Here is a 26,032-nt window from a genome sequence, read left to right as displayed (position 1 = left end):
GTACAATCCCTGCCCCTGTCCCCTTGGATTTCATCCTCTTCTGTCTCACTTCCTGCCACAGGGTTGATAATATCCCCCCTTCTGTATTTTTCAACTTCTAAATGCCTACTAGCTCTGTGACTACAGCCTGAGTCTATCACAGCTCCGAGAAAACCAGATCAAACCAAGAAATCCAACTGCCCTCTGTCCTCTATCTCCCTCCCTTCAGTCAAGTTCCTTAAGCTTATTGTTTGAGAGCTGGGCCTCCTCAATCCTCACATCCCACTAGGCCCCTGGAACCAGGCTTTGGCCCTTCTCACGCCCCCACACTCACAGGACGGTGGCATAGATAACCTGGGACTTCCAAGTGGCCTAGTCCAGTGTGCTCTTTTAGTCTTCATTTTTCTTGATCCCCCGGCCACACTTCGAACCTCTCCCTCCGGGAAGCTGTCCTGTCTCACCTCCCTTTGCTTCTGTCAGACCACATTCTCCCAATAGTCTGTCCATCCCTGGGAGGTTTGTTTTTTTTTAATACTTATTTATTTATTTATTTATTTATTTATTTATTTATTTATTTGGCTGCGTTGGGTCTTAGTTGCAGCATGCGGGATCTTTGTTGCAGTATGGGGGGTCTTTCCAACGCAGCACACAGGCTTAGTTGCCCCGCCACATGTGGGATCTTAGTTCTCCAACCAGAGATTAAACCCGCGTCCCCTGCATTGGAAAGTGGATTCTTAACCACTGGACCACCGGGGAAGTCCCTCATCACTGGGAGTTTTTCATCTCAGTCTCCTCGGTGGGTCCTTCTTCTACCTCTCCCTACAACGGCGGGTCCTTCTACCTCTCCCTACAACGGCAGTCTTCCCCCAAGATTCTATCTTGGCCTTCATTTTCTTTTTACAACTGGCTAACAACCTATAGATGCCAGGCAAGTACTTTGCATGAGTCACATGAGGATAGTGGATATGTGACAATGTAGTACGTGCTGAAATTCACAAAAAACCATGCTCTTGCTCTCTTTTTTTTTTCTTTAGCAACGGTAACAACCCTCTTCCCCTTCCATTTTCAATGCAGTCATGGGTATGAGAAAACATTTGATTATCCTCTTTACTATTAAGAAAAACAGAGCAAATATGTTAAAAGACGAGTGATATTTGGTCTCAGTGTTGGGGATACAGTAGGGGGGAGTGAGCCTCCTATAGGTGTGTCCTCTGAGGGAGGCAGCTGCCAATCAGTTCTGCCCATTGTTGCCACACAGAGATCTAAGGCCAGATTGTCCAAGTTTTTAAGAGAAGTCAGAAATATGGGCTTTAGGCACCTCCCAATGTTCATAGCAGCGTTATTTACAATTGCCAAACTATGGAAGCAACCTAAATGTCCATCAACAGATGAATGGATAAAAAAAGATGTGGTACATATATACAACAGAATACTATTCAGCCATTTAAAAAAAAGACAAAATAATGCCATTTGCAGCAACGTGGATGCAAGTAGAGATTATCATACTAAGTGAAGTAAGTCAGAAAGAGAAAGACAAATACCATATGATATCACTTATATGTGGAATCTAAAATATGGCACAAATGAACCAAATGAACGAGAAACAGACTCATGGACATAGAGAATAGACTTGTGGTTGCCAAGGGGGAGAGGGGAAGGAGTGGGATGGACTGGGAGTTTGGGGTTAGTATATCAAATTTCCTGGGAGAAACCATAATGGAAAAGAATATTTTTAAAAAAGAATGTATATATGTGTATAACTGAGTCACTTTGCTATACAGCAGAAATTAACACAACATTGTAAATCAACTATACTTCAATAAAATTTCTTTTTAAAAAACTAATCAAGTCCACAAATATTTATTGAGTTCCTACTATAAATATATGCCAGCCATCAGTCTAAGCACAGGGGATAGAACAGTGAAGGAAATAAAATCTCTGTCCTCATGTAACTTATAGTCACGTTGGAGGAGATAACCAAAACAGTGAGGAAAGATACTGTGATGGAGAAAATAAATTTGAGAAGAGGGAAGGAGAATTGGGGGAGGGTGTTTTGAGATATGACAGCAGTGAGGGAATAATCCATGAGGATATCTGGGGAACATTCCAGCAAAAAGAATCATAAGTACAGAGGAATTGGAATACACCTGATTGTTTGAGGGCCAGCAAGGCGGCCACTGTGGCTGGAGCAGAGTGGTCAGAGAAGGAAGTGGGAATGAGGTCCTGAAGTCCTAAAGGTAAAGGTAGGGTGGGGCAGTGCAAACCCTCTAGGGCCTTGTAGGCAGCAGTAAGGACTCTGGGCTTTTATTCTGAGTGAGATGGAGAGCATCTTTGGATTCTTACATGGTTTCCAGTTCTTTACTACCATGTATCAGGCTTTGTGATATTTCTGTACAAATCTCTACTCATATCTCAGAGTTCTTCCCTAGGAAAAAATTCTAGAAGTTAAATTCTTTGGTCATAGGGTACAAATAATTTGAGGCTCTTGTATATTACCAAGACTGCTTTCTAGAAAGTCTGTATCCACTTACAATATAATTTAATTAAACAAATGTTTATTGATCACCTACTACAAGACAGACACTGGTGAATAAGATGAATCTTTCGTCCTAGCAATTTCACGCTGGCCAGCATTGGGTCAGAGTGTTTATCTTGCTACATGTTTGCCAGCACCAAGTGTTAGCATTCTTAAAAAGCTTCAAGCAACAAAAGACAAAAAAGAATGCTCCAATAATGTGCATGATGAAAAATGATATGCCGTTATTATGTTCTTTTGGGTTTATTTGATTACTAGTGAGGCTGAATTCCTTCCCACACATTTTCTAGCTAATCAACCAATTGTCCTATTTTTCTTTGGGTTCTTTAAAACCTTTGAAAATAATTTAAAGGAGGCAAAGAAGTTTGGAACCATTAAAAGACTTAACATATATGTTGGGAAATAAGTAGTCCTCAGCTCAAGTACATAGGCTTTAGACATTGATTTGAAGCCAAAGAATATACATAAGGCAACTCTCATGTTGTGGAGAGGGCTTTTTAGCCAGCAGCACCTGGTTTATTTCCAGAGAACTTGTGAGTTGCCACTCTGGACGAGACCTTTCCACTGAGTGTTGTGACATGAGCTGGAACGGTGGGAAGCTTGCCTTCAACAAGCTCGACATCCCAGTGTTTACCTAATAGCCCGCTGTATCGCACATCAAATCTGCTTTGAAAGCATTTCTATTTTCAAGCTGTATCACTTCTTGATGTTTTCAATGGCACAGATTTTGTAACCTGTGTATGAAGCAGGACTTCCTTTAATCCATTACCCTCCCCCAAGGGTGTACCCTGCTACAGAGGTATAGCAGGAAGGACAATGGATTGTGATAAGTGAAAATTATAAAACCCCCTAGCCCTGCGTAAAAACATTTCCCCCAATTTTATTGACATAATTGACATATAACACTGTGTAAGTTTAAGGTGCGCGACATATTAATTTGATACATTCATATTGCTATAGATTGCCATTGTCGTGTTAGCTAACACCTCTGTCACCTCACGTAATTATCATTCCTTCTACTGGTGGGAACAATTTCTAGTCTTTTAGCAAGTTTAACATTTATAATATGACTTTATTGTCTACAATCGCTGTACTGCATATTAGATCTCCAGGACTAATTTATCTACTACAAGGGTGAGTCAAAAATTATCCGCACTCTGGTTATATTAAAACTTCTGTTGGCTGCACTGTCTTATCAGCGCTTTCCGTTCAAGGCTACTGTCTCCCCTGTCACTGCTGTGCAGGTGTGAACGTGTTACATCAGTTCATTTGTAAGTGCCGTGCGAGCAAAATTGGATACCCTACTTGTGATTTGCACGAGAGAAGAGCAGCGTGCAGTGATTCGTTTTTTGTGGTCTGAGGGTGTACCTGGTGCCATTGTTTATGGAAGACTTTGTGCGCAGTGTGGAGAAAGTGTTTTGTCGTGAAGAAGTGTGTATGAATGGATAGAGAAGTTCAAGGAAGGTCGCACAAGTGTGTTAGCCATCCAGAAGGAGCCGGATGCCTGTCCACGGGAAGACATGAAGACAGCGGTGCATTCATGGCTCGCAGCTCAGCCTAAAACATGTTTTAATGAGGGAATACGAAAGCTTGTTGACAGATGAACAAAGTGTATTGAAAAGCAAGGAGATTATGTCGAAAAATGAGGTATTTGTCTTTTCTAAAAGTTAATTATAATAAATTCTACACCCAGAGTGCAGATAATTTTTGAGTCACCCTCTTGGTTACAAGTATGTATCCTTAAACATCTCTCCTATTCCCCCACCCCAGCCCCTGGTAACCATTATTCCACAAACTGTTATTTTAAGTTCAGTTTTGTTTTGCTTTGTTTTTAAGATTCCACATATTGGTGATATCACACAGTATTTGTCTTTCTCTGTCTGACATTTTCCCCACTTTTAATAGTGGTTATCCTTGAGGAGAGAAAACCAAGGGTGAGAAGAGGGGATTTAATTTACCTTTTGTATCTTTCCAAAGTTTGAATTTTATAACCTTAAACAAATATGACTTTTAAAAATTTCCAACACGGTTTATCTGGGTGGGAGCTAATGCCTTGTTCTTATTTTTTACTTTGTATCTCTGTTTATTAGGGGAAAAAAACCCTGAAGAATCATTTATTATTGTAAAATTTCCCTAGTTTTGTAAAACAAAATCTGTGTGTGTGTGTCCCATATGTCTGCAGGCATTTAGACCAAACTGCTAATGTGTGGGCTGGATTTAAGGATTGTTTGGGGAGCTGGGAGAGGGAGAAATGAGTTGCATTTTTCACTTTACACACTTACACACTGTTTAAGTTTGTTGTAGTGAACATGTATTATAATACATTCTACATTTTTTGGGAAAAGAAATAATAAGCCATTTCCGCCCCTGAGGCTAAAAGGGACGTGCTCTCACTCTGGAAAATGCAGAATAATATAAAGAAGAAACTTATAATTACAACAGTTAACATTTTAGCGTATTTCCTTTCAGGCTTCCCTTTATGCATTTTTTTTTTACATAGTTGAGTTCATGCTGTATATAGTTTTGTATCCTGTTTTTCTCTCTTAAGATTAAAACACAAGTATTTTCCTGTGTTATGACAATATTTGAATGGCTGCATCATGCACCATTTTACGGTTTTGTCACAATCCGAGTGGATTAATCAGCTGTTTCTTAAAGTTGAACATTTAGCTTGTTTTCAGTTTTTCCATATTACAAATGATTCTTTGATGAGCATCTTAGTAATGAAATCTTCATTTGCATTTCTAAATGTTTCCTTGGGATAGATTCCTAGCGGTGGAATTACTGAACCAAAGAGTAGATTTCCAGAAGTGGGATCAATGGTTAGAAAATATTTTTATGGATATCAAAAGGTTATACCAATTTCTATTCTCCCCAGCAGCGTACAAGAGTCTTACACACAGCTCTCTGGCCAGCACTGTATACCGCCCCCCCGCCCTTTCTTCTTCTCTTATCCTTTCTGTAGGAAAGTGGTAGGTGACTGTGTTATCTCCAGTTTTCACTGCTATTGAGACTGAACATTTTTCATATGCTTATTCACCATTGGTATCCCTTCTTCTGTGAACTCCCTATTTAGATTTTTGCCCATTCATTGACTAGACTCTTATGGTTTTCTTGTCAATCAAAATGAGCTCTTTAACGATATTAACACTGTCATATCTGTTGCAAATGTAAATATTTTTCAGAAGTCTTTTGGTTTTTTAAATGTCTTGGCTGTACAGTTTTTTAAAGATAATTAGATTCTAACTACAGCCGAGTGCCCCCAGGTTACGCCTCTTTCCCCTTGATTAAATGGAAGAGGTTTGACAAAAGATCTGGAAAGGCCATTTCGGCAAATCCTAAATTTAGATCTGTGAATAAAAGTGTGTGGGCCCGATTTAAAGATTGTTCAGTTCCTATGCACTTTTAAATGATTTAAGAAGAGGGGGTGGGGGGCAGGGATGGAAGCAGTTTGTGTCAGAAATTTTTAGAATTCTGAGGTAAGAAGCCAACTCTCTCCAATCTCTTGCGTGTTGGGAGGGGGAGTAAAGTTTGTGCAAGCGAACAGAACTCTTGCTGGAAAAGTACTGCTCTGGGCTGCAGATGTGTACATGGCTTGGTTTTAATTATTTTTCCCCCCTTCTCTCTATCCTTGCTTCCGCTCCCCTCCCCCTGCCACCATAAAGAGGGCGTCCAGATTAGGACTCTTAAGGCTATAGACGGTGCTGCCTCCGTAAGGCCGCTCCTGTGCAGCCGGTTCGCACATCAAAGGCCGGATCAAATACCGAGGGAAGGAAGGGACCGAACCTAGGATCCTTCCAAACTCCCACCTTCCTCTGGGCTCCAGCACAGGGTTATTGTGACCGCCAAGGGTAGCTCCATGGACTTCAAATAGCAAAACGCTGCCAAACAAAGAAACTTTGGTCGTTATTCTGAGAGAAAAAAAAAAAGCGTAACAGAGTGTTGCTTGCTGATGCCTTGGGATTGAGCAAATCAGTGATTGCGAAAGGATTTAGTGTTCCATAAACGAACCCAAAGCAAATTGGACGATCCGATCTGTTTCCCCAGATATTGGGAGAGTTGCAGATGAGGCCTGTGCCCTGACTTTAGCTATCCCGAGGGTGTCTGCCCCACAGCATCTGGTGGGGGGAGGACTGGAGAAAGGTAGTCGAAGGGAGCGAATGGGGGTTCCCAAGGTGAGAATGGATAGTCTGAGTCTCTAGGGTGGGAAAGGAGCTCAAGGAGTGAGTTTCCTGTCTCCTAAGAGAGCCTCCTGATCCCGAGGGTTGGCCAGGGAAAGATGAGTCTTCGGAATGGGAGGCGGGGAGAAGCTTAAAGCAGGAGAAATGGAGTCGGAGTGTTTGGCTCGCATCAGGTGTTGGGGGGGGCCTCACACAGAGCCGGGCAGAGCCAAGCGGGTCGGTGCGCTATGAACAACTTAGGGGTGCGGAGGAGGACAGCGTACTGCGTCGCGGTTAGCTAGAGGATGGCGCGGCGATGGCGTGAGGCTGGCGCCAGGCCTTGCAGGTATCGCTGAGGAGTGTGTTCCGCAATCTCGGCGGCGGGGGAGGCAGGATCCGGCTGGGGGAGGGGAGCCACCCTCCAGAGGCAAGGTGGGGGGCCTGAGCTGGGCGGGGCGCGACTGAGCAGCTCCGGGAGCCTGGGAGGCCGCGGGAAGGTGGGGCTGAGAGGCTCCGCCCATCCTGCCCCGCCTCCGCCCGCCTGGCTCCGCCTCCTCCGCTGGCTAGTCCTTGTCCGCCCGGCCGCGCGCGCCACTGGGTCGTGGAGAGGGAGGAGAGAGCCAGTTCCAGAGCCCTCCCTATCCCAGCCCAACCTTTGCTCCCGCGATCATGGCTGCCGAAGATGTGGCGGCGACCGGCGCCGAGCCGAGCGAGCTGGAGGGCGGCGGGCTGCTGCACGAGATTTTCACGTCGCCGCTCAACCTGCTGCTGCTCGGCCTCTGCATCTTCCTGCTTTACAAGATCGTGCGCGGGGACCAGCCGGCGGCCAGCGACAGCGACGACGACGAGCCGCCCCCGCTGCCCCGCCTTAAGCGGCGCGACTTCACCCCTGCAGAGCTGCGGCGCTTCGACGGCGTCCAGGACCCGCGTATACTCATGGCCATTAACGGCAAGGTGTTCGACGTGACTAAAGGCCGCAAGTTCTACGGGCCTGGTACGGCGGCCGGCCGGGGGGGCCGCAGAGACAAAAGAAGGGGCCCCGGCACGGGGCTGGGTCCCGGAGAGGCGAGGGGGGAGCGGGGCGCCCCCGGGGGGAGGCCGAAATGGCGCCAAGACGGCGAGGGCGGGGCAGGGCGGCTCCCCGGGCGGGCAGGGGGCAAGAGGCGCCCTAGGAGGGCTACGGGCCAGCGGGGGACGCAGATTCTCGGTCCGCGCTGCCAGCCCCGGCACGGGGTGGAGGAAGAAGGCTGAAGCGCTTAAGCCGGGGGTGGGTGGCTGAGATCGCGAGGCTGGAAAGGGGGGGGGTGGGGGTGCACAACAGAGTGCAGTGTTGGGGGAGTTTCGAAGGGATCGGGTTGGAGGGTTCCTGAGGAACGGGATGATATGGGGCTTGGGGAAAGGAAGTGAGGGTGTCTCGAGGGAAACATGATGGGGGGAGGGCGGCAGGAGGTAGGGAGGTCCAGCCTTGGAGGGGGCGCGAAGGCCGATGACGCCAGGAGTAGCCATGGTGGAATGTGAGGTAGTGGGGGAAGGAAGTCGGAGATGGGATTAGCAGCAGGTGGGAGCATTGTGCGTGGCGGTGAGTGATGTGTGTGTGTGTGTGTGTGTGTGTACGCTGTGTGTCCTATTCAGTGTCTGTGGCTTGGCAGGCGTGCGTGTGCGTGCGCTAGGAATGTGGCATGTGTCAGGTATGTGTGTGGCATGTATTTGGTGTGTGCGCGTGCTGTGTGGCCGACGGGGAAAGCTGGGAGGTGAACAAGGGAGGCTTCATATGGGGAAGGGAGCTGCATGAGCAAGGCAGAATGTAGTGGAAGATAGGACTGTGGCAAGACGAGAAGGTAATGTAGTATTATATACTCCATAGCGGGAGAGAAAGGACTAGAAGCCAAAAAAAAAAAAATTAAAATGGAGGGAGGGAGAAGTGGGAGGATCCTGAGAAACAAAAGGGGTAGGGCTATGAAGGCTGTTGGGTGTGGGGATTTCAGGAAAAGCCAACCGGAGGAGAAATGAGGGGTGGATGACTGCTGAGCTGTTGGAGGGGGACAGGCTTGAAGGGGCCTTGGAGATGAGGCTTTTCCAAGCTTGGTTGCTGATCAGAATCACCTGATGCGCTTGAGGTACAATGCAGATTCCTAGCCTAATCTCCATAACCACGGAAGGGAGGTGGGGTGGGGAACCAGGAATCTGCATTTTAACAGCCCACCCCCAGGCAAATTCGAGAAGAATCCAGGTTTGGAAAGTTCTGCTTTATAGAATGTTTGGATCAGAGGAAGAAGAGATTTTAGCTCCTCCAATATGGATGCCTTTAAAAATAAGGGGGCTCAGAGAGTATATCCACTGGTCTGGAGAGGAGGAAGAGTATAGAAGGCGGGTGATCTGCCTTCATCCCCACTCCTGGTTTCTTTAACTCTCCCAGTCCAAATCATCAAAATCAGATGTGTTAAGGTTCTTAAGGAACTCTCCCACTTAGCAGTTTTTGGTTGTGGAGGATTTAGAAGACCTACCTACTTTCTGTAGGCATGTAACTGTCAAAATAATTTGAAAACCACACCTATGTTATTTGTCACGTACAGTGGCACACCTAAAAGGCATTATCAATAAGTGTAATCATGTAAATATCTGTTATTATTGAGCTACACCATAAAGCAATTGAAATGGGTGCCTGGAGCATCATCATATGATTCTAGTTTGCAAAGTCATTGAGAGCAATGTAGGCCTGTGTGCAGAGCCGGAAACTGGGAGTCAGGCAGCCTGGGTTCTCCGCCTGGTTGGATGACTGAGCAGCTGTGAGACCTGGGGGCGAAGCATTGCTCTCTCTGGGTCCTAGTTGTCCCTCTTTAAAATGATGAGGATGGCCCATCGTGAGATCTCAGTCTCTACCTGCACTATTGTCCAGTAAGGCCGTGAATATGTGACAACATCACGTGGAAGTGATACTTCATGTTATAAAGGATTCCTAAAAATTATTCATTATTTTTAATGATATTATTGTATGCGTGGCACTTTTGTGGGTGCTGGGGATATGGCAGTGAACAAAACAGGCACAAATCTGCTCATGGAGCTTATGTTCTAGTGAATATACATGCTGGTGAATAATATATATATATTCTCCAGAGACTTTTAATGCTCCCCTCAGATGGTGTAAATATTCTGTGACCATAATTTCTGAAATGGTAAAGTCCAAACCCGTATACTTGGCCTATTGACCTTCTCTAGTGGAAATGGTAGTATGTAATAATGATTAAAAACAACCATTATTTCTTTGGAATCTTAATGTGCATTTAAAGTTGACCATAAATTTCATCTTATTTGTAGAAATAAAAGAATCCTGGTGGATTGAGGCCACGTTGAAACTTGATCTGTTTTCGTACTTAGCATGGAAGCAACCCACAAACTTTTTCATGTCAGACTTGCTACTCAGTCCACCTTTGGGGAAACAAAACATTGTTTGAAGTATACTGGATTCTTTTCATTTACTTGTGCAATATTTAAATAAGCCTAAAAATCCACTTTAAGTACCTACAGAATTTTTCACTGCTCTCTTAGTCAAAAATTTAGTATTATGTTATATATAATAGCATATTATGTATAATAGCGTTCAGATATTCTATAGACTTTTCACAGTCTTCAAGCCCACTCAAAACAGGGTGACGGACCTGAGCTCCGTGCCATCTCTTTATTGACAGTGAAGATTATGTAACCTGTGGATAGATTTCTGAACCACTGATACTCATAAAATGATTTCTCCTGCAGATGCCACGTTAGTTTAACACTAAATTGTGTCAGTATGTTTATAAGAAGATGTTTTTATTTACATTTTAGTGTTTCTTATCTTCAGAATCTAACTTTCACTGGTGCAGCCCAAGTGCCTAGAACAGAGCCATGCTCCAGGTTCAATGTCCAGAAGTTGAATTCTGACCCATGAACTCACAATTATCTTGGGTCATTCTCTACTAACACCCTCCCCCCCAGGAGATAATCATTTATGGCTTTTTTATTAGCTATTTCAAAATCACAAGAAATGAATGCTAACATATAGCTTTTTGATTTAGTTTTAGTTATTTAAACATTTAATGACAACAGACCTTTCAGTATCCACTAGGTAATGATCAAAGGATCCACATAACTTATGGTTTCCAAATGGAATTTGATATTCAAAAATGGGGCTGTCCACGTTAATGGGTAAGGAAGCCATTTTCTATGTGTGAACCACAGAGAAATTGACTGTCTAATAAATAATCGGACTTTGGTTTGGTTTGGTTTCGTTTTGTTTTTAAAGAGGGGCCATATGGGGTCTTTGCCGGAAGAGATGCGTCCAGGGGCCTTGCCACGTTTTGCCTGGATAAGGAAGCACTGAAGGACGAGTACGATGACCTTTCTGACCTCACTCCTGCCCAGCAGGAGACCCTGAATGACTGGGACTCTCAGTTCACTTGTAAGCATTTTTGTTTGTTTGTTTTAATTTTGCCTGGATCAAATTTCCACCAGTAATGGGATTCATGGCAATACAATAGTTATTACTAAGTGGCCTGCAACTGGGGAGCATTTTGATAGGCTCCTGAATCTTGGACGGATCAAGTTCATGGCTCGAAGTAATTGCAGCAGTGCTGAGTCACTTGCCATGATTGCATACCAATTTCTAGCTAGTTCTCTGTGGAAACCTAGGTTTCTGTTTTTTAAATTCTTGAGAGGTTTGCATAGATTTCACACTAGGATGTGGTGCTTGGTGTGCAGGGGAAAGGAGAGTGGCCATCTTGGCTACAGAAAGAGGGATTTTCATAAGCCCTCACTTGTAGAACTTGCCGTTTAAAAGCAGCCCACATTTCTGTTAAAGAATGAGAGACTTGTATTCTACCAAACAGCTTCCCTTTGAATCTAATTGAGCCTAACTATAGGCCTCATCTACAAATGATGCTTATAATCTGCCCAGCAACAATGGTGTCTGCGTTTTTAAGAAGAAAGCAAAAAAGAGACACCTGTTTCCTAGCTTATGCTACGGGCTGAGGTCTTTGGGGGAAGTAAGGATGGGGGTTGAGTTCATATTTTGAGAATTAGGGAATTGGCTTTTGTCCATCCCAAGTGTTTGATGATCACTTTAGCAATGTTTCACTGCTAAGAATCTGAATAATAATCTTTCCCAGCTTTGAAGCAGTATGTAAAGACAGTGACCATTTCCTTGAGGGGAATTTTTCATTGTAAATGTCATTTTCTATTTGCCGTTCTCTATAATCTGTTAAATATTACTGGCTTTGGGGGGCTACATCCAACCATTTTCTTTGAAAATAATGCTGACTTACAGAGAGAGAGTTCTGTATGAATAATTAGCCAGGTGTGGCTCTACCTTTAGGGTTTGGATCCCAAGCAGACTAAGTATAGCTTTCAAGTCCAGAGGCAAGTCTTTTTACTCTGAAAACATAATTCAGCTATCTAACAGTCCCTCATTTTTTGCATCTTCAGGATGCTTTTGTAACAACAGATTCTTCTATACGAAACCAGTGAGTTGTAATTCATAATTTACAAAGCTCTATGTTCTAGGGCTTGCCTTCATCAGTGGGGTAGAAAAGTGTGGTTCCCCCAACCCCTTAAACTAAGGCTAGCCCCAGATACTGTCGTGACACTTCAGCTACACCCAAAGCTGGCATGGATTCCCCTTAAGACAGGTTTGTCAGGCGCTACCCAGCTTTTATTTGTCTTGCACAGTCCCAAGCACCTTAGGGACTTTATTATAATATGTTCAAATAGGGACGTTCCAATTGTTCCTGACGATTATTTCACAGCAAAGTAGCTCCAGTTACCTGGTTAGACAGGTTGGTTACTCCTCTGATTCCTACAGATATTCAGAAAGAGGAGTTCTTTTGGCCTCTGACATTGAGATGATTAACCCTACGTTAGCTTGGCCCCAATAACATAGCCAATATGGTGATCGTCTGCTGACTCTGTCCCTTCTCAAGTCTCTTACATTCTGGTTGCCCTCTGCAATCTATTTTCTCCAACATCTCCAGTGCTCTCCTGCCACTTTTACTACTTCCTTTAACCACGTATAGCTTTTTCCCCATGTTGGGGGAGGATTCTGTCTCCTGCTCTCTGCTTTATCCACTACACTATTTACCGATTCCTTCCCTTCACTGTCAGACAACCATCTAGTAATCCGTGGTTGTCCCTAACCACTGTTCCATCCTTCTTTGCTCCCTACGATATGGTTTCTACCCCCACAATTCCATTGAACTTTCTTTCCCAAACATATCCGGGGACCTGCTTCCCGCCAGTACTAATTTCACTTCTCCAATTCCTGTTGTCCGCCTCTGGTCATGTGCTCCTCCAGAGTGGCTCCCTCTCCTGAGACCCCATTTCGGTCCACAGAATCTCCAGTTTTCACTTCATTAACTCATGTTTGCAGTTTTCCTTTAAAGTATCTCATATCCTTCCCTTTCCATCCCCACGGCCACCCCTCTCCTCCTGGCTCTTGTTCCTCCGCATGTGAACCCACCTGCCGTCCTCCTGGTCACCTGCTCCTGGGCTGTCCTAACTGTAATCTGCCCTGCCCTCTACACACTGATACCGCTGTTACCACAGCGTTACTGTACCTTGTCAGTCCTTTGTCCTAAACTTTGAATGCCCTTTGCCACCTATGGGATGAGTCCAGACTCCTCAGGCTTGTTTTCCACAGCTTTTGTAAGATTTCCCCACCCTGTTTGGCTAGCACGACTCCCACTCAACTCCTGCCAACTTGGTCTCTTCATTGCTCCCCGGACATGTTTGGTCTCACCTGCATGCCTTTGTGTGTGGTGTCCCCTCCCTCCCCGAGTCCTTCTACACATTTTCCAAAACATATCCTTCTCCCACAAAGTGTGCTGCAACCCTTCCAACTAACTCATAACGAGCCCTTGCTCCGCGAGACACTCCTACACACAAACACAACTCATTTTGACATTACCTTGCACGCACATTGTCAGGCATCGCTACCTGTTCTGTATCTCTGTCTGCTGGACAAAACTCCAATTCCCTGGGACTTGGTTGGGACTGTGGTCTAAACCTCCTTCAAGGAAGCCCCACACGTTATTGTGTAGCTTGTAGGCCTCTAATAAGTGCTTTCAAATGAAACGTGGTCGTGATTTTTTTGAAAGCGTGAGAATGACCTTTTGTGTTGTCTTCTCTCCTTCCAGTCAAGTATCATCACGTGGGCAAACTGCTGAAGGAGGGGGAGGAGCCCACCGTGTACTCAGATGAGGAGGAGGCAAAAGATGAGAGCGCTCGGAAAAATGATTAAAGCCTTCAGTGGAAGCATATCTATTTTTGTATTTTGCAGAATCATTTGTAACATTCCAGTCTGTCTTTAAAACATGGTGATTTCAATATTTAGAAAAGTTTTGAACTTGCTGTACATTTTTTTTAATTAACATCACTAGTGACACTGATAAAGCTAACTTCTGTCTTAGAATGCATGCTATGTTCGTGTGTCACACATCCAGAAAGTGAACTGCAGTGCCGTAATACGAATGTTATTACTGTTTTTCTTCTATCTGTAGTCAGTACAGGCTGAATTTGAATTTGTTTTTCCTGAGAGACAGGTAAGATGTGGGTATTTCCCCCAAACAGGTAAAAATGTTAAACGAGCGAAGTCCTTCGAGCATCAAGGAACAAAGGATCAACTTTTAGTCATGATGCTCTCAAAAGACAGCAGATCCCTTCTTTCTCAATTGACTTAACTGCATGATTTCTGTTTTATCTACCTCTAAAGCAAATCTGCAGTGTTCCAAAGGCTGTGGTATTGATTAAAGAGAGCTGTCCAGTAACAAAATGAAATCTCAAAGCTGGGCTCCATCTCACGAAATCTACTTACTTTGTTTCCAGTCTGCACCATTGTGCTTGTCCTCCTTGGGACCCTCAGAGGCCCTCACTCACACAGTAATCCCCAGTGAGGATTAAAACAGCATCTGAACATTCAAAAGCAAGCTGTGGGAAGAACCAGCTGGCTTGCCTAAAAACCTAAAGTACATGGATAAGATTGTAGGACCGTCCTCCCAATCCCCATGTTCATGGTTATTTTACATAATTGGACGTGAGCGAGAGGCATGCAGAACAGGAACAGGTGATTGCGCTCCTAAGAGCTTTCACACACACCCCTGAAGAATGAGGAAACCGTTCACATCAGTAGCCAAGTGGTTTTTAAAGAAAAGCGTCTTCATAAAGTAACAGTTATTCCTCTGTTGTTATAAAACTATAGCCACTGCAAGAGTAGTAGCCAAGTGTCGTGGTCTTTGATATTGGTCTTTCGGTTAACAATAAACTTAGCTTAAGTAGACTGTACAGTTGTATGAATTTGTAAAAGTATTATGAGCAACTAGTGAGGTTTATTGTAGTTGAATAGTCACTGTAATTTTCTTGTGAACTGTGTTTAATGGTTTTACCGCCAATCAGAAAATGAAGTGCTTTGGTCAGTTAATAAAATGGTTTTACCCGGTATAGTGTGGTGGGTTGCCCTATTTTTTTTAAACCTTAATCTGAGGAGACAGATTTTCAGGAGTTTCACTTTTGAGTGACTTGTTTTGTATTCCAAGAGAGACAAGTAAAGGGGCAGAATTTCACAGAGGCCTCACACCGCAAACCAAATACAAGCTTGTCCTGTTAAAAAAAATAGTGAATTGAATTTATTTTTTGTGACTTGTCAAATTCTACCTCTTTAGGTCAGAATTTAATAAACTCAAAAGGCAGACTTCTGCCTTGAGGTCTAGAGCAAGGTTACTAAGGATTAACTGTAGTGAAGATTGTTACTGAGTGCCAAGGCAGGTTTTGTTTCTGCTTTAATATGTCATCAGATTAGTAGACGTGTTCAGGAATCCTTACAGTAGCAAAGTTGATTCACTTTGTGCCAAAAGAAGGGTATCGGATTTGCACATTCAGTTGGCTGTATAAACACAACCTACTACTCTGAATATTAGTTTTGCCATTTTAATGTTAAAATTGGCACACTTTTCTTACAAAGGAGGTACTCCCTGAACCAAAGAGGGCTCACAGCTTTCCAGCTTTTTATGTTCTCAAACCACATTGCCTGTTTCTGTTGTTTTTAAATGTGTCCTTTTCCCCCACTAGTTTTCATTCAACAAATAGTCGAGTTGCCTATTTTGTGCCAAGCAACCTGTTAGGCTGTATGCTTTGGGGAAAGGGGAGGGAGAGAGAAATTGGGCCACCTTTGCAGCCTGAAATCTCATTTAGATGTGAAGATTAGGCTACTCCCTTTACTAACTGAAACAGTTTTGTCTGTTGCCAAGAGGAAAACATCTAGAGCCTGGTTAAAAGCTTCAATCTCAAATAGCCGGATTCCCCTCCATTCAGAACTAAATCAACATTGTATTGATTACCGGTAAAGGGATATTACTATCAGGCAGGACTTTGATCTAAAAATGTCTCAAATCCAGCTCACAGAGTCATAAGCCATATTATGTAAAAGGTGCCATTTAAGACCAGGGAGTGGTGTTTACAGCAGCCATGCCATAGGGCGAGGGGTTAGGTGAACAGCTGTTTGCTCCCCACCTGCTTGCTTCTGGCCCCTGCCCAGATACACAGAAGCAGCATTCACTACGTGTCTGTGGTATCTCTGAGGCTTCTCTACACAACGTCCTGTTCACCTTACCTCGGAGGGCCAAACTTCATGCAAATCCTTGATCCAGAATGAGCAAGAACAGCCCTTGCTGTCTCAGAAAGAGCTCTTTGAACCCAACAAGAACCCTTTCAGCTCTAAAGTGCCCAGTTGTCCTCTAAGGTACAGTCAGCCTTTGTTAGGGATACTTAGAGGCAGTTTGCTGTACATTTCATGTGAAAATGCAGTTAACTCTTGCAGAGTCAAAGGCTGATCACTGAAGCCCCTTGTGTCTCTGACTACACCCCCCATCCCACATCCACACTTGTTTTTGGATGTTGTGTAACTTCAACACTTCCATCAAGGCCTGAAGGGGTGAGATGAAATTCCATGGAGTCTGTCTTGCTACCTTTAAAGAACCAATAAAACCTTTGCTGAAGGGAGAATAGTCTTAAGTCCAAATATCATGATTTTAGTTTATCCAAAATGAAAATACATCTGTCGTTTTGTGAGCTCTGACAGTTGATTGCCATAAACTGGCATCATAAAGGGGAAACATCATAAATTGCCTTGAAACAATATTGAAACCAGACATGTATGGTCATAGAAAATGTTACTGCAGGTGTGCAACATTCTACCCAGTACATGTGGTCAATGAACAAAGACTATGCTATGACATTTTTATTAATCTGAAAATCAGATATGTATTATTTCTCTACCAATGCAAATGACAAAAAGGATCAGCAAAGTTAGTGCAAAGCAGCAAACTACAGGTAGAAATCCCAACCCCCCAAAGTGGAATTACCAGCATTTATTTGAAAGTTAACATTTTGAACGGTCTTGCAACAAATGAAAATACATTTATTTGGTTCTTATTTTCAAAATTACCAGGTTACATGGCTTTCTACCTGAGAAATTCAAACAAATTGAACAAAAACACACTGACAGATTTTTAGCTTTCTTTTTAAAGCACTATTAGCAGCACATACAAGGAAAAACATAAAAACATCTATTTAAAAAAGACACAAAGTTCGTGCCCTTACTTAATAGGACATAGGAAAAAGATATGAGAAAATACTTCTGCACCACTTAAATAAGAGCACAACGAACAATAACTTAATTAATACAAAGTGACTGCAACGTTTCCGGTTCTATTTCACCCTTACTAAGCCATTTGAAAAGTTCAGGATAAATTGTTCTCTTCCTTGTTTAAGGCCTAAACACTGAAAAAAAAAAAAGAGGTTTACCCAAATCTAGACTGTATTACCACAAGACATAAAAATCCAAGGTTGTACGGAAAGTAAACATAAAACCAGTATTTTTACTTTCTTCTAGGTCCCAGGACGGTATTTAGCAAACAAAACAAGACCAAAATATGAGAGAAGTGACTTAGCACCAGTTCTATTATACAAAAAGTTTTTTTCAATTGCGCATGCTGTATTCTGCAATTTATTTTTTTTTTTTATGTCTGGTTACTGAGCAGCAAATTGTTTTCATGCCTAAAATCTCTGCAAAGAAAGATTATCAAATGACAGAAGAGATTCAGTTGTTTGTTTGTTTTTTCCAAAACAAGCATAGCTGCTTTCCATTACAAACCCATAATGTTCTTTGTTTGCAGGGCACGAAACATGAAAAAAATAAGGAGGCGGGGTCTCATTGGAGGAGATTAATACCTGGTTACCAAATGTTGTCTGACAAAATACAAGCTGTTAGTAGTTTAAAAGGCTACTCCGGATAATAGTACTCTGAACAATAATAGGCATTGCTAGTCCTCAGAGGAGAAAAGGCACTCACCCTAGGAGAGATTTTTCAGATTGGACAAGCCAAGCCTAGTTTGGATGACAGAGTCACTGGCTCGCAAATGGAACTGACTATAAGAGAGCCAATGGATCATTCACTGATAACAATCAACCTGCTATGCTACATTCACGTCTGAACTTTTGCATGTACTGGCATACCTCTATTACATGCGATTAGAAGAGATCAAAACAACAACTTGTGGCTCTTTCTTTAGATCGATTAGAAGATCTTATAGCCGTTTCAGGTATCAGGTTGCTCAAGAGGCTGGTTATGAGCACACATCGTGCCTCGTCATTCTGGGCAACCACACTGACTGGCATCTTACCTTGCTGGTACTTTTCTATGGACTATCAAGTTAGGGCTGTTTAAAATAAATCATGTCATATGAAAATGTTGCCTTCCGCTACTTCGGTGGATTCAAATCACCTTTTCCCGCTGCATGCAATCTAATCTCATTGAGGTCTTCAATTGCCATGTCAGCTATAGCTTCGTTGGAAGAAAAAAAGTCATCTACTGCCCCCTGAGGTCCTAAATCCAATATAAGGCAGAATGAATCAGCCAAGCTTTCAACAGAACATGCACTGCATTAAGATGTATGTCTTTACGAATCTATAAAATATCTCAATTTAAAAACATATTCAAGGAGTCCAAAACCAGTAGGTAAAAAGATAAACTGTTTATGTTAAGAGTTTACAAATCCTGCACACATACAATTTTTCCCCCACTAGAAAACTATGGGCTTTACCCTTGATTCTTCCTAACTCCATGGCATTATTGAGGATTGAGGAGGCACTTGTTACTGTTTTATAAAAGTCAGTTTGGGGATATTCAGTGGCTTTTTACAAACTGATGTCACCCAACCCTGAGTGAAAGGATTACATAACCTGAAATGGAATACTGTCACGTCCTCTCTTCCCAAGTGCCATTATTGGTGCCCCAGGATCGTTCAATATTTCCTTTGGCAAATCCCACGTTATATCGCTTTAATCCTGTTGCTTTTCTAGGATGGAATGACATGAGGTTCTTCCCAAAAAAACAAAACAAAACAGAACTCTGTTAACGGTCCAATATCTGTATAAGCCTCAAAGGACAATCTGAGCCCCTTTTAGATTCTTCTTCCAAGGCTCTGTTTCTAAAAGGACAACTCTTTGAGTCCTCTGAACATATTCATAAGATTAATTTCTTTCTAGTGGATGCTCATGGAACCCCCTAATGTCATGAAGAAGTCTATTATACGTTGTAGGTGTCATCTCTCTTCTTTTATCTGTAGGTATTTCTAGATAAAAGTCAGGAAAGTTTGTTGCTGCACATGGTGTTCTGACCAAAGAATAAGAAGAAAGATCCTTATTCGTTCACTGCCATTTCCTTTGAAGTTAAATGATGCTACAGGGTAATGTTATGACAGCTGAAGAGCTACAGAGGGAGGGCTATCTTAACTCCTCTTGACGTTTATTTGCTCCTTTGATGGCACCAAATTGAAGTTGCAATCGAACTGTAGAAATGTCTGTCCTTGGATAAGGAAGTTTTGCAAGCACACTGTTTTACCAACCTTCAGAATCTGGATGTTTTGTGTTTCCAAAGTTTGCCAACACACCTGCAACACACACACACACACACACACACACACACACACACACACACACACACACACTCAGATCTATGCTTTACACTTTGGCAAGAGAAACAAGGTTTTGCATTTGACCTTGCTCAAGCTCCTAAGTTTTGCTCTCTTGCTCTGTAGTTGCTAACTACATAGCTACATTTGGTCTTAGATTTTCTTCTTGCATGTTTTTATTGTGAATAAGGGTTTCCTGATCTAAGAGACGTTCGAAACATTTGAAAATATAAGGAGCTACTGTAGTGGTTTCCTAAATAGCTTCTGTAGTCAATGTGCTCCTGACTGTTATATCTAACATAGTAATTATCAGAATTCAGCATGAAATCTTCAGAATTCTCATGTCTTCTAAACCTCCTTGCATCCCGGTTATATTCTGACTTCCGCAGAGTCGCTCTTCTTTTGGGAAAACTCCCCAAGTAGGAAGCATTAGCACTTTTTGATGATGTTATCGGCACATGAAAGGGCCTATAGTTCACTTTCTGGTCAAATGTACTATCACTACACCACCTCCTCTTTCTTGGGATAGGGTCTAACTGATCCCTGGCGCTGGATTCGTGGTGGTAGCCTTTATCAAATAAGTATTTGGAGGCCAGTATTTCCCTCTTTTTGCTGTTGCTCTTCTCATCTCTAATAGAATTGTCTTCATCCTCAAGCCGTGAATATCTCAGTTCATAATTAGACCTCTTGCCTGGTTTCCTAAGCTTGTATTCAGAGTATTTTTCCTCCCCATCATGTTTCCACTCTGAATACAAGGTCTGCTGACTTGACCCAATTTCTGGATCGCAAGTGATGATTTCATCAGCATCAAGAGATCCCTTTTTTGGGAAGCTATCGTATGTGGCCACAGATTTCTCTTTCTCCTCTTCGTTTACGCTAAGGATTTCACTGAAACATTCAGAATCACTGCTAATTTCCTCTAAGAAATCTGTCAACTCCAAGTCAAAGTTTGCTGACCTGCTGGGCGAGGAAACTTGGCTTTGACTTGTGGATATGGAATCTTGGATCTGGTAAGCATAAGTCTTTTCCAACAGATGGCTCTTTCCATCAGTCGGGGACAGCTGATCACCAGCTTCACTGACTGTGTCCTTGCAATGATGCTTAAACTCCTTAGTCCATTCTCTGGCATAATCTACTCTTGCTTTCTTTTGTGGTTTATGCTCAGGATCCTGAGTACAGGAATCATCTTCCTGCCCCTGTTCTCTCCTCTCTAGGTTTTGCGTTTGGCTCAAACTGCTTGAGTGATGCTCATGTTTTCTCAAATTGATTTGAAAGCCATTTCCTTTCGCGTGGATGGTCCTCTGCCACTGACATGTGCTTGTTATGTGACTTGGTTCTAGGCAGATACGGGCATACTCTGGAGTTTGGTAATAGTTTAAAAGATAGTCAATAAATTCATCTGTTTCATAGATCTTCTGTTTCCTGCCATGGTCTCTCTCGACTAAGCTGGAAGAACAGGACTTATTAGAATCATGGTGGTCTTCTTTCTCAAGAGGTTGACCTTGAATCATTGCAATCTGCAAGGAATTCTGGTCAGGGAGCAAACTGTGACTGTATTCATTGGTTAATAATTTTCCAGTTCTCTCTTTTCTAGCTGAATATCTTAATTTCTTTTCCCCAAGGTGGTGGGAAGATTTACGTAAGTGAGCCCTAGCTTTTTTCTTCACTTTTTGTTTTTGTTTGTTATCTGACTTGGAAACCTGGTATCTTGGCATTTCCTCCTGATTTTGAAGATACTGAGTGTTTAACTCTTCTTTCTTCAGAGTTCCCAGTGTGGTCCCCGGAGCACGATTAGCTTTGGAGCCTGCAACATCTACCTTCCGTGGGTTAAATTGTATGGACCCCTTCAAAGAAAAAGGTTAAAAATCTCACATGAAAAACTAAACAGACTAAAATTTTCAAAGAAAATTGGGCTTTCTAGCATTGTTCTGAAAAGGTTTCTAACTACACCTAGGATAGATCCAAATTGGGAACAATGTCACACTGAAGAACAGGAGGTACCAAATTAAATGCCTCAGTCTAACAGGAGCTGCTTTTACCAGGTCTGTGCCCATCCTTATGTTAGAAGGCACCCCAGTTTACATACCTTCAAAAGCACATGACCCTTCATATACCTGGACAAACCTATAATTCAAAAAGATACTTGCACCCCCTTGTTCACAGCAGCAATATCTACAAAGCCACGTCATGGAAACAACCTAAATGTCCATCAACAGAGGAATGGATAAAGAAGATGTGGTACATATATACAATGGAATGCTACTCAGCCATAAAAAAGAACAAAATAATGCCATTTGCAGCAACATGGATGCAACTAGAGGTTATCATACTAAGTGAAGTAAATCAGAAAGACAAATACCATATGATGTCACTCATGTGGAATCTAAAATACAGCACAAACAAACCTACCTACAAAACAGAAACAGACTCACAGATATGGAGAACAGACCTGTGGTTACAAAGGGGGAGGGGGTGGGGGAGGGATGGACTGGGAGTTTGGGATTAGCAGATGCAAGCTTGTATATACAGAATGGATAAACAACAAGGTCCTGCCATATAGCACAGGGAACTATATTCCATATCGTATGATAAACCATAATGGAAAAGAATGTTTAAAAAAAGAATGCCTATATGTGTATAACTGAGTCAGTTTGCTGTACAGCAGAGACTGGCACAACATTGGAAATCAACTATACTTCAACTTAAAAAAATTTTTTTAAAAAAGCACATGACCCTTTTTCCTTTGTTCACAAATTGATGAGTCTACTTACTGTTCCAGGTCTTGTGCTAGGGGCTGGGATATAAAAAGGAATAAGAAATGCTCTATAGCCCTCCTTGGGGTTAAAGTCCTAGAAAAAGAAAAGACTGATGGGTGAAATATGTATCTAAAAGGGTCAGCTGGCTTTCTAAAAGATAAACTGTCTTTCTGGGTTTTATTCCAGTCTCTTCCTATGGATTGCAGGTGAGTGTGTCTCTGAGCTGCCCACCTTGTCCACCTCAGTTGGAAACAAGACAGCAAGTAGAAAATATGGCCGTGACCATGGTTCTCTCTGTGGTGCTCTCTGCTCTGCACGACTGCCAGGTAGGTGAAAGGTCCTGCCCACAGGCCCTACTCCGCTGGGAGAGTTTGTACTGAGATCCCGCTGACACGTGGCATAAATCAGGGCGCAGAGCTTACCCAGGACTTGGGATTGGAACCTGTGGCTGTGTAATCAGTGTAAAGTATTGATCAGGCGAAGAATTCAGCACCACACACATTTAAAGAGAGAAATTCTTCGAAAGGAGTCACCCTCACCAGTCATTAAGGTAAACTAAAAAAGATCCCGCTCCTTATTGTAAAGGTAAATGTGAGGTTTTTCTTATTCTGATTTCATGCAGTTTGATTGGCCACACCAATGAGAACAAACAAGCTGAGATGGCAAATATACATAAAATTAACTCTATCTAAAACGAATGCCATTCACTCTTCATATTTAAGAATGCTGAAGGTGGCTTTTTAAATGAACACTTTGGGAGGCCTTTCTGGCCTCTACTCTGGGACATCTACTGAGTCTGGTTATCTTTAGGAGGTCGGCAAGTGGGAGAACAAAAACTTCCCAAACTGAAACTCTCCAAACAAAACAACTGGCCTGTGATGTGAGATACTCCTTAGCAAACAGTTTAAGACTAGACTAACAGCAGCTTGCTCCACAAAGGTCTCTGTTCAAGGTTCTCCCTTCCCATCCAAACCTGTCGCAGCTGGATGGCCAAGGAAAGTTAATGGAGGATCACAAACCCAGCACCCACACCATCTATTTCTTCCCCTGGGCATTTCTGATTACATCAATTGGGAGCTTAAAAAAGTAGATGCATGAACTATATTGCCCTGGGTGAAACCATCCTTAAGTGTAGAAACACAAAGTGTGTGTGTGCCAGATTGGTGGGGGGGGGGGGGGGGGGTGAGTGAGACCCAACGCCTTCAGAGAATCTGGGAATCCCTTTGGTAAATGCACAGTTGGGGTTATTAGAGATCAGCCTATTGAAAATAAACCCCAATGACTACAGTGAGCCTTCCACGGCTGCTGTGTAAACAATAGGCCACTGTTTAAAGGCCGTGTCTCAGAAAGGTCAGTACCTACCCAAACCAAAGAACAATGGGGCAAGAGCCTTACTGCAATTTTCTTCAGGAGCATCTGCAGCAGGCGGAGGGCCTGGAGCCACCTCTGGGCCAGCAAGGCCTTCCTCTCCTCCTGGTCCTCGGACGGATTGGGCCCCTGATGGGCCTCCACCTTGGCGCTGTCCTTCTGTCTCCTCTGCCGGTGTCTGCCCCTTTCCTTCAGGGCACGCCTCCTGACTCTGGCTTTTCTCCTCTTTTCCTGGGCTTTCCTCTCCTCCTCTTTTCTCTTTCTGGATAATGATCAAGAGAGTCACCCCTTCAGAAGGCATTTATCAGTCATCTGCTCCCCTCCCCACCCCCTCCGCCCTGCCAGGGCTTTCCAGAAATCTCTCGCTGCTACATGCCAGGGCCCAACAGTAGACAACTCATGATAAAAGACACTGTGACACATCAGTCAAGCGGAGAGATGCATAACTGAGCTGGTCAGTTAGAAACATGTACACGAGACCACATGCAGAGAGAGAGAATTAAAAACAAAAAAAAAGAAGGCTACTGAATTTGAAGGAGGGGCCTCTGGCCCCCACTTTCTCAAAACATGAGCGGAGACTACAGGATCCAGCTTCCACCGTGATGGTTCCCTTTCCCTTGAGATCAAAACCTCCCATGAGTTGGTTGCACAGAGGCAAATGAAAGTAAGTAAGGCCCTCAGAAAATCTTAAAGGTGAGAACTGGTCTTTGGTGCATACTACTTAACACAGTACCCTATCATAAAAACAGACCCGTTCAGAAGAATATGGGCTTATTTTTCTGCCGTTTTCTGAAAATTTAAGCTGTTTTGGTGAGGCCTCATGGAAACATGGAAAAGGGCGGGGGGGGGGGGTGTGGGGAGGACAATGGCCTGAGGGAGGACTTAGCCAAAAACTGGAGGGTTACCTAAATTGCATGGTCCATCTGGAACTTTGGGGGGAATCACCTTGACTGGGCTCAGCTTTTGGCCAAGTTTCACAGATGTGACCTCAAGTAACTCCTAACACTCCACTAGCCAAAAACAGTGAGAAGCACTTGGAAGGGTACTCTTAAATTCCTCTTCTGAATGACTATGATTTGCATAAAAGACTGGAAGAATAAACATGCAAGGGGAGGAGCTGGGAGGTAAAACTGGTTTGGGGAGCCCTGTGGTTCTGGACCATTTGTCCCTTCTTAGCAAACCTTTGGCGATCCAATAGCCCTTTCTACTCTCAAGCTCCTAAACTGGGAAACAATGATAAGCTCAAAGAAGTCAATACAGAGGCTCTTTAAATTCGCAGAAAGAATTTAGGCCAATGAGAAAGACAGTCTCAACAAATCCATGCCTCTGGCCTATGGGTTAGATTGATTATTGATCATTTTATGGAAGGAAATCTTTTCTAGACCTAAAAAGAATTTTGCCCCCAAATGTCTACCAATAGGCATGGTAAAATTTGGTAAATTTAGGTCAACTGGTGAAACTTTTAAGTTGGTAGGCTAGAATTTCCATTCTAAAAGTTCCTGGTCTTTCTTTTTTTTTTAATGACCATTTCCTCCCAGACATCTTAATCTGGCTGGTCCCACTACTCTTCATTCCTTGTTCTTACTGACAAGCATCATTTTTAAGTCTCTTGTTTTCAGCTGCTCTCTCCTTTTGGTTTTGTAGCAGCACAGTGGAAAGACTGCAGGCTTCCATGCAGTTTTCCAGTCTGCACCAATTCCTGCTCCCCTCCGCCACGCTATGAAGTGTAGCCATCCACCTGAAGGGATAAATCCAGAAATCAAAAGTTGAAAAAAACCCTCTTTGTTGAAGTTGGCCTCCTCACCTTTCAGCCTCTTCCTCTTCTCTCTTCTTTTCTTTTTTCCTTTCTTCCTCCAGCTCTTGTAATTTCAGCCTCTCTTGATTTCTCTTCCTTATAGCGCCTTCACTGAAGTGTTTGGTTGTATCAAACATAACCTGCCCCCAAACAATTCAAAGTTTCATTAGAAAAGTTTACCCGCTGGCTGGGTGTGTCCCAGGCCAGAGAGATAAAACTAATTTGTACGTGGCAAGGCCAAACCAAATGAATTACAAATGCCTTCTCTGCATCCCAGTATCCAGACTGTTCCACAGTCCTTGTGGGGCTCTAGAATTTTCTTTGGAAGAACCCTTGAGGAGCTCACTTGACAACCATAGGCAGCATCACAGTGCCATTATGGATGCAAGTTCTAAGGGATGTGAGTATATTGCCTCTGGTTTGTTATAGTGATTAACAGAGTTAAC

General features: G+C 43.1%; 2 protein-coding genes across 5 annotated transcripts in view; one reads left to right on the top strand and one right to left on the bottom strand.

Annotated features, from left to right (window-relative positions):
• Positions 1 to 7,257: 7,257 nt before the first annotated feature.
• Positions 7,258 to 15,138, top strand: PGRMC1 (progesterone receptor membrane component 1). The gene is made up of 3 exons (XM_057718686.1): positions 7,258 to 7,669; positions 10,955 to 11,110; positions 13,839 to 15,138. Exons 1-3 carry the CDS (start codon positions 7,345 to 7,347, stop codon positions 13,940 to 13,942), a joined length of 585 nt encoding a protein of 194 aa, XP_057574669.1. The 5' UTR covers positions 7,258 to 7,344; the 3' UTR covers positions 13,943 to 15,138.
• Positions 15,139 to 16,931: 1,793 nt separating this feature from the next.
• The window catches only part of LOC130842669 (A-kinase anchor protein 17B-like), a 128,019-nt gene continuing 118,918 nt past the window's right edge, over positions 16,932 to 26,032 (bottom strand). For all 4 annotated transcript variants that reach the window (XM_057719351.1, XM_057719350.1, XM_057719352.1 and 1 more), the window contains 3 exons: positions 25,596 to 25,726; positions 23,819 to 24,053; positions 16,932 to 21,511 (listed from right to left, as the gene is read on the bottom strand). In XM_057719351.1, the coding sequence (XP_057575334.1) occupies positions 19,844 to 21,511; positions 23,819 to 24,053; positions 25,596 to 25,726 (2,034 nt within the window). In that variant the 3' untranslated portion in view covers positions 16,932 to 19,843. The remainder of the gene's footprint in view (positions 21,512 to 23,818; positions 24,054 to 25,595; positions 25,727 to 26,032) is intronic.

The sequence above is a fragment of the Hippopotamus amphibius genome, chromosome X (genome assembly GCF_030028045.1).
Source record: "Hippopotamus amphibius kiboko isolate mHipAmp2 chromosome X, mHipAmp2.hap2, whole genome shotgun sequence".
Taxonomy (NCBI): Eukaryota; Metazoa; Chordata; class Mammalia; order Artiodactyla; family Hippopotamidae; genus Hippopotamus; species Hippopotamus amphibius.
Note: the sequence above shows the minus strand (reverse complement) of the source record. Positions and strands in the feature narration are given on the sequence as shown.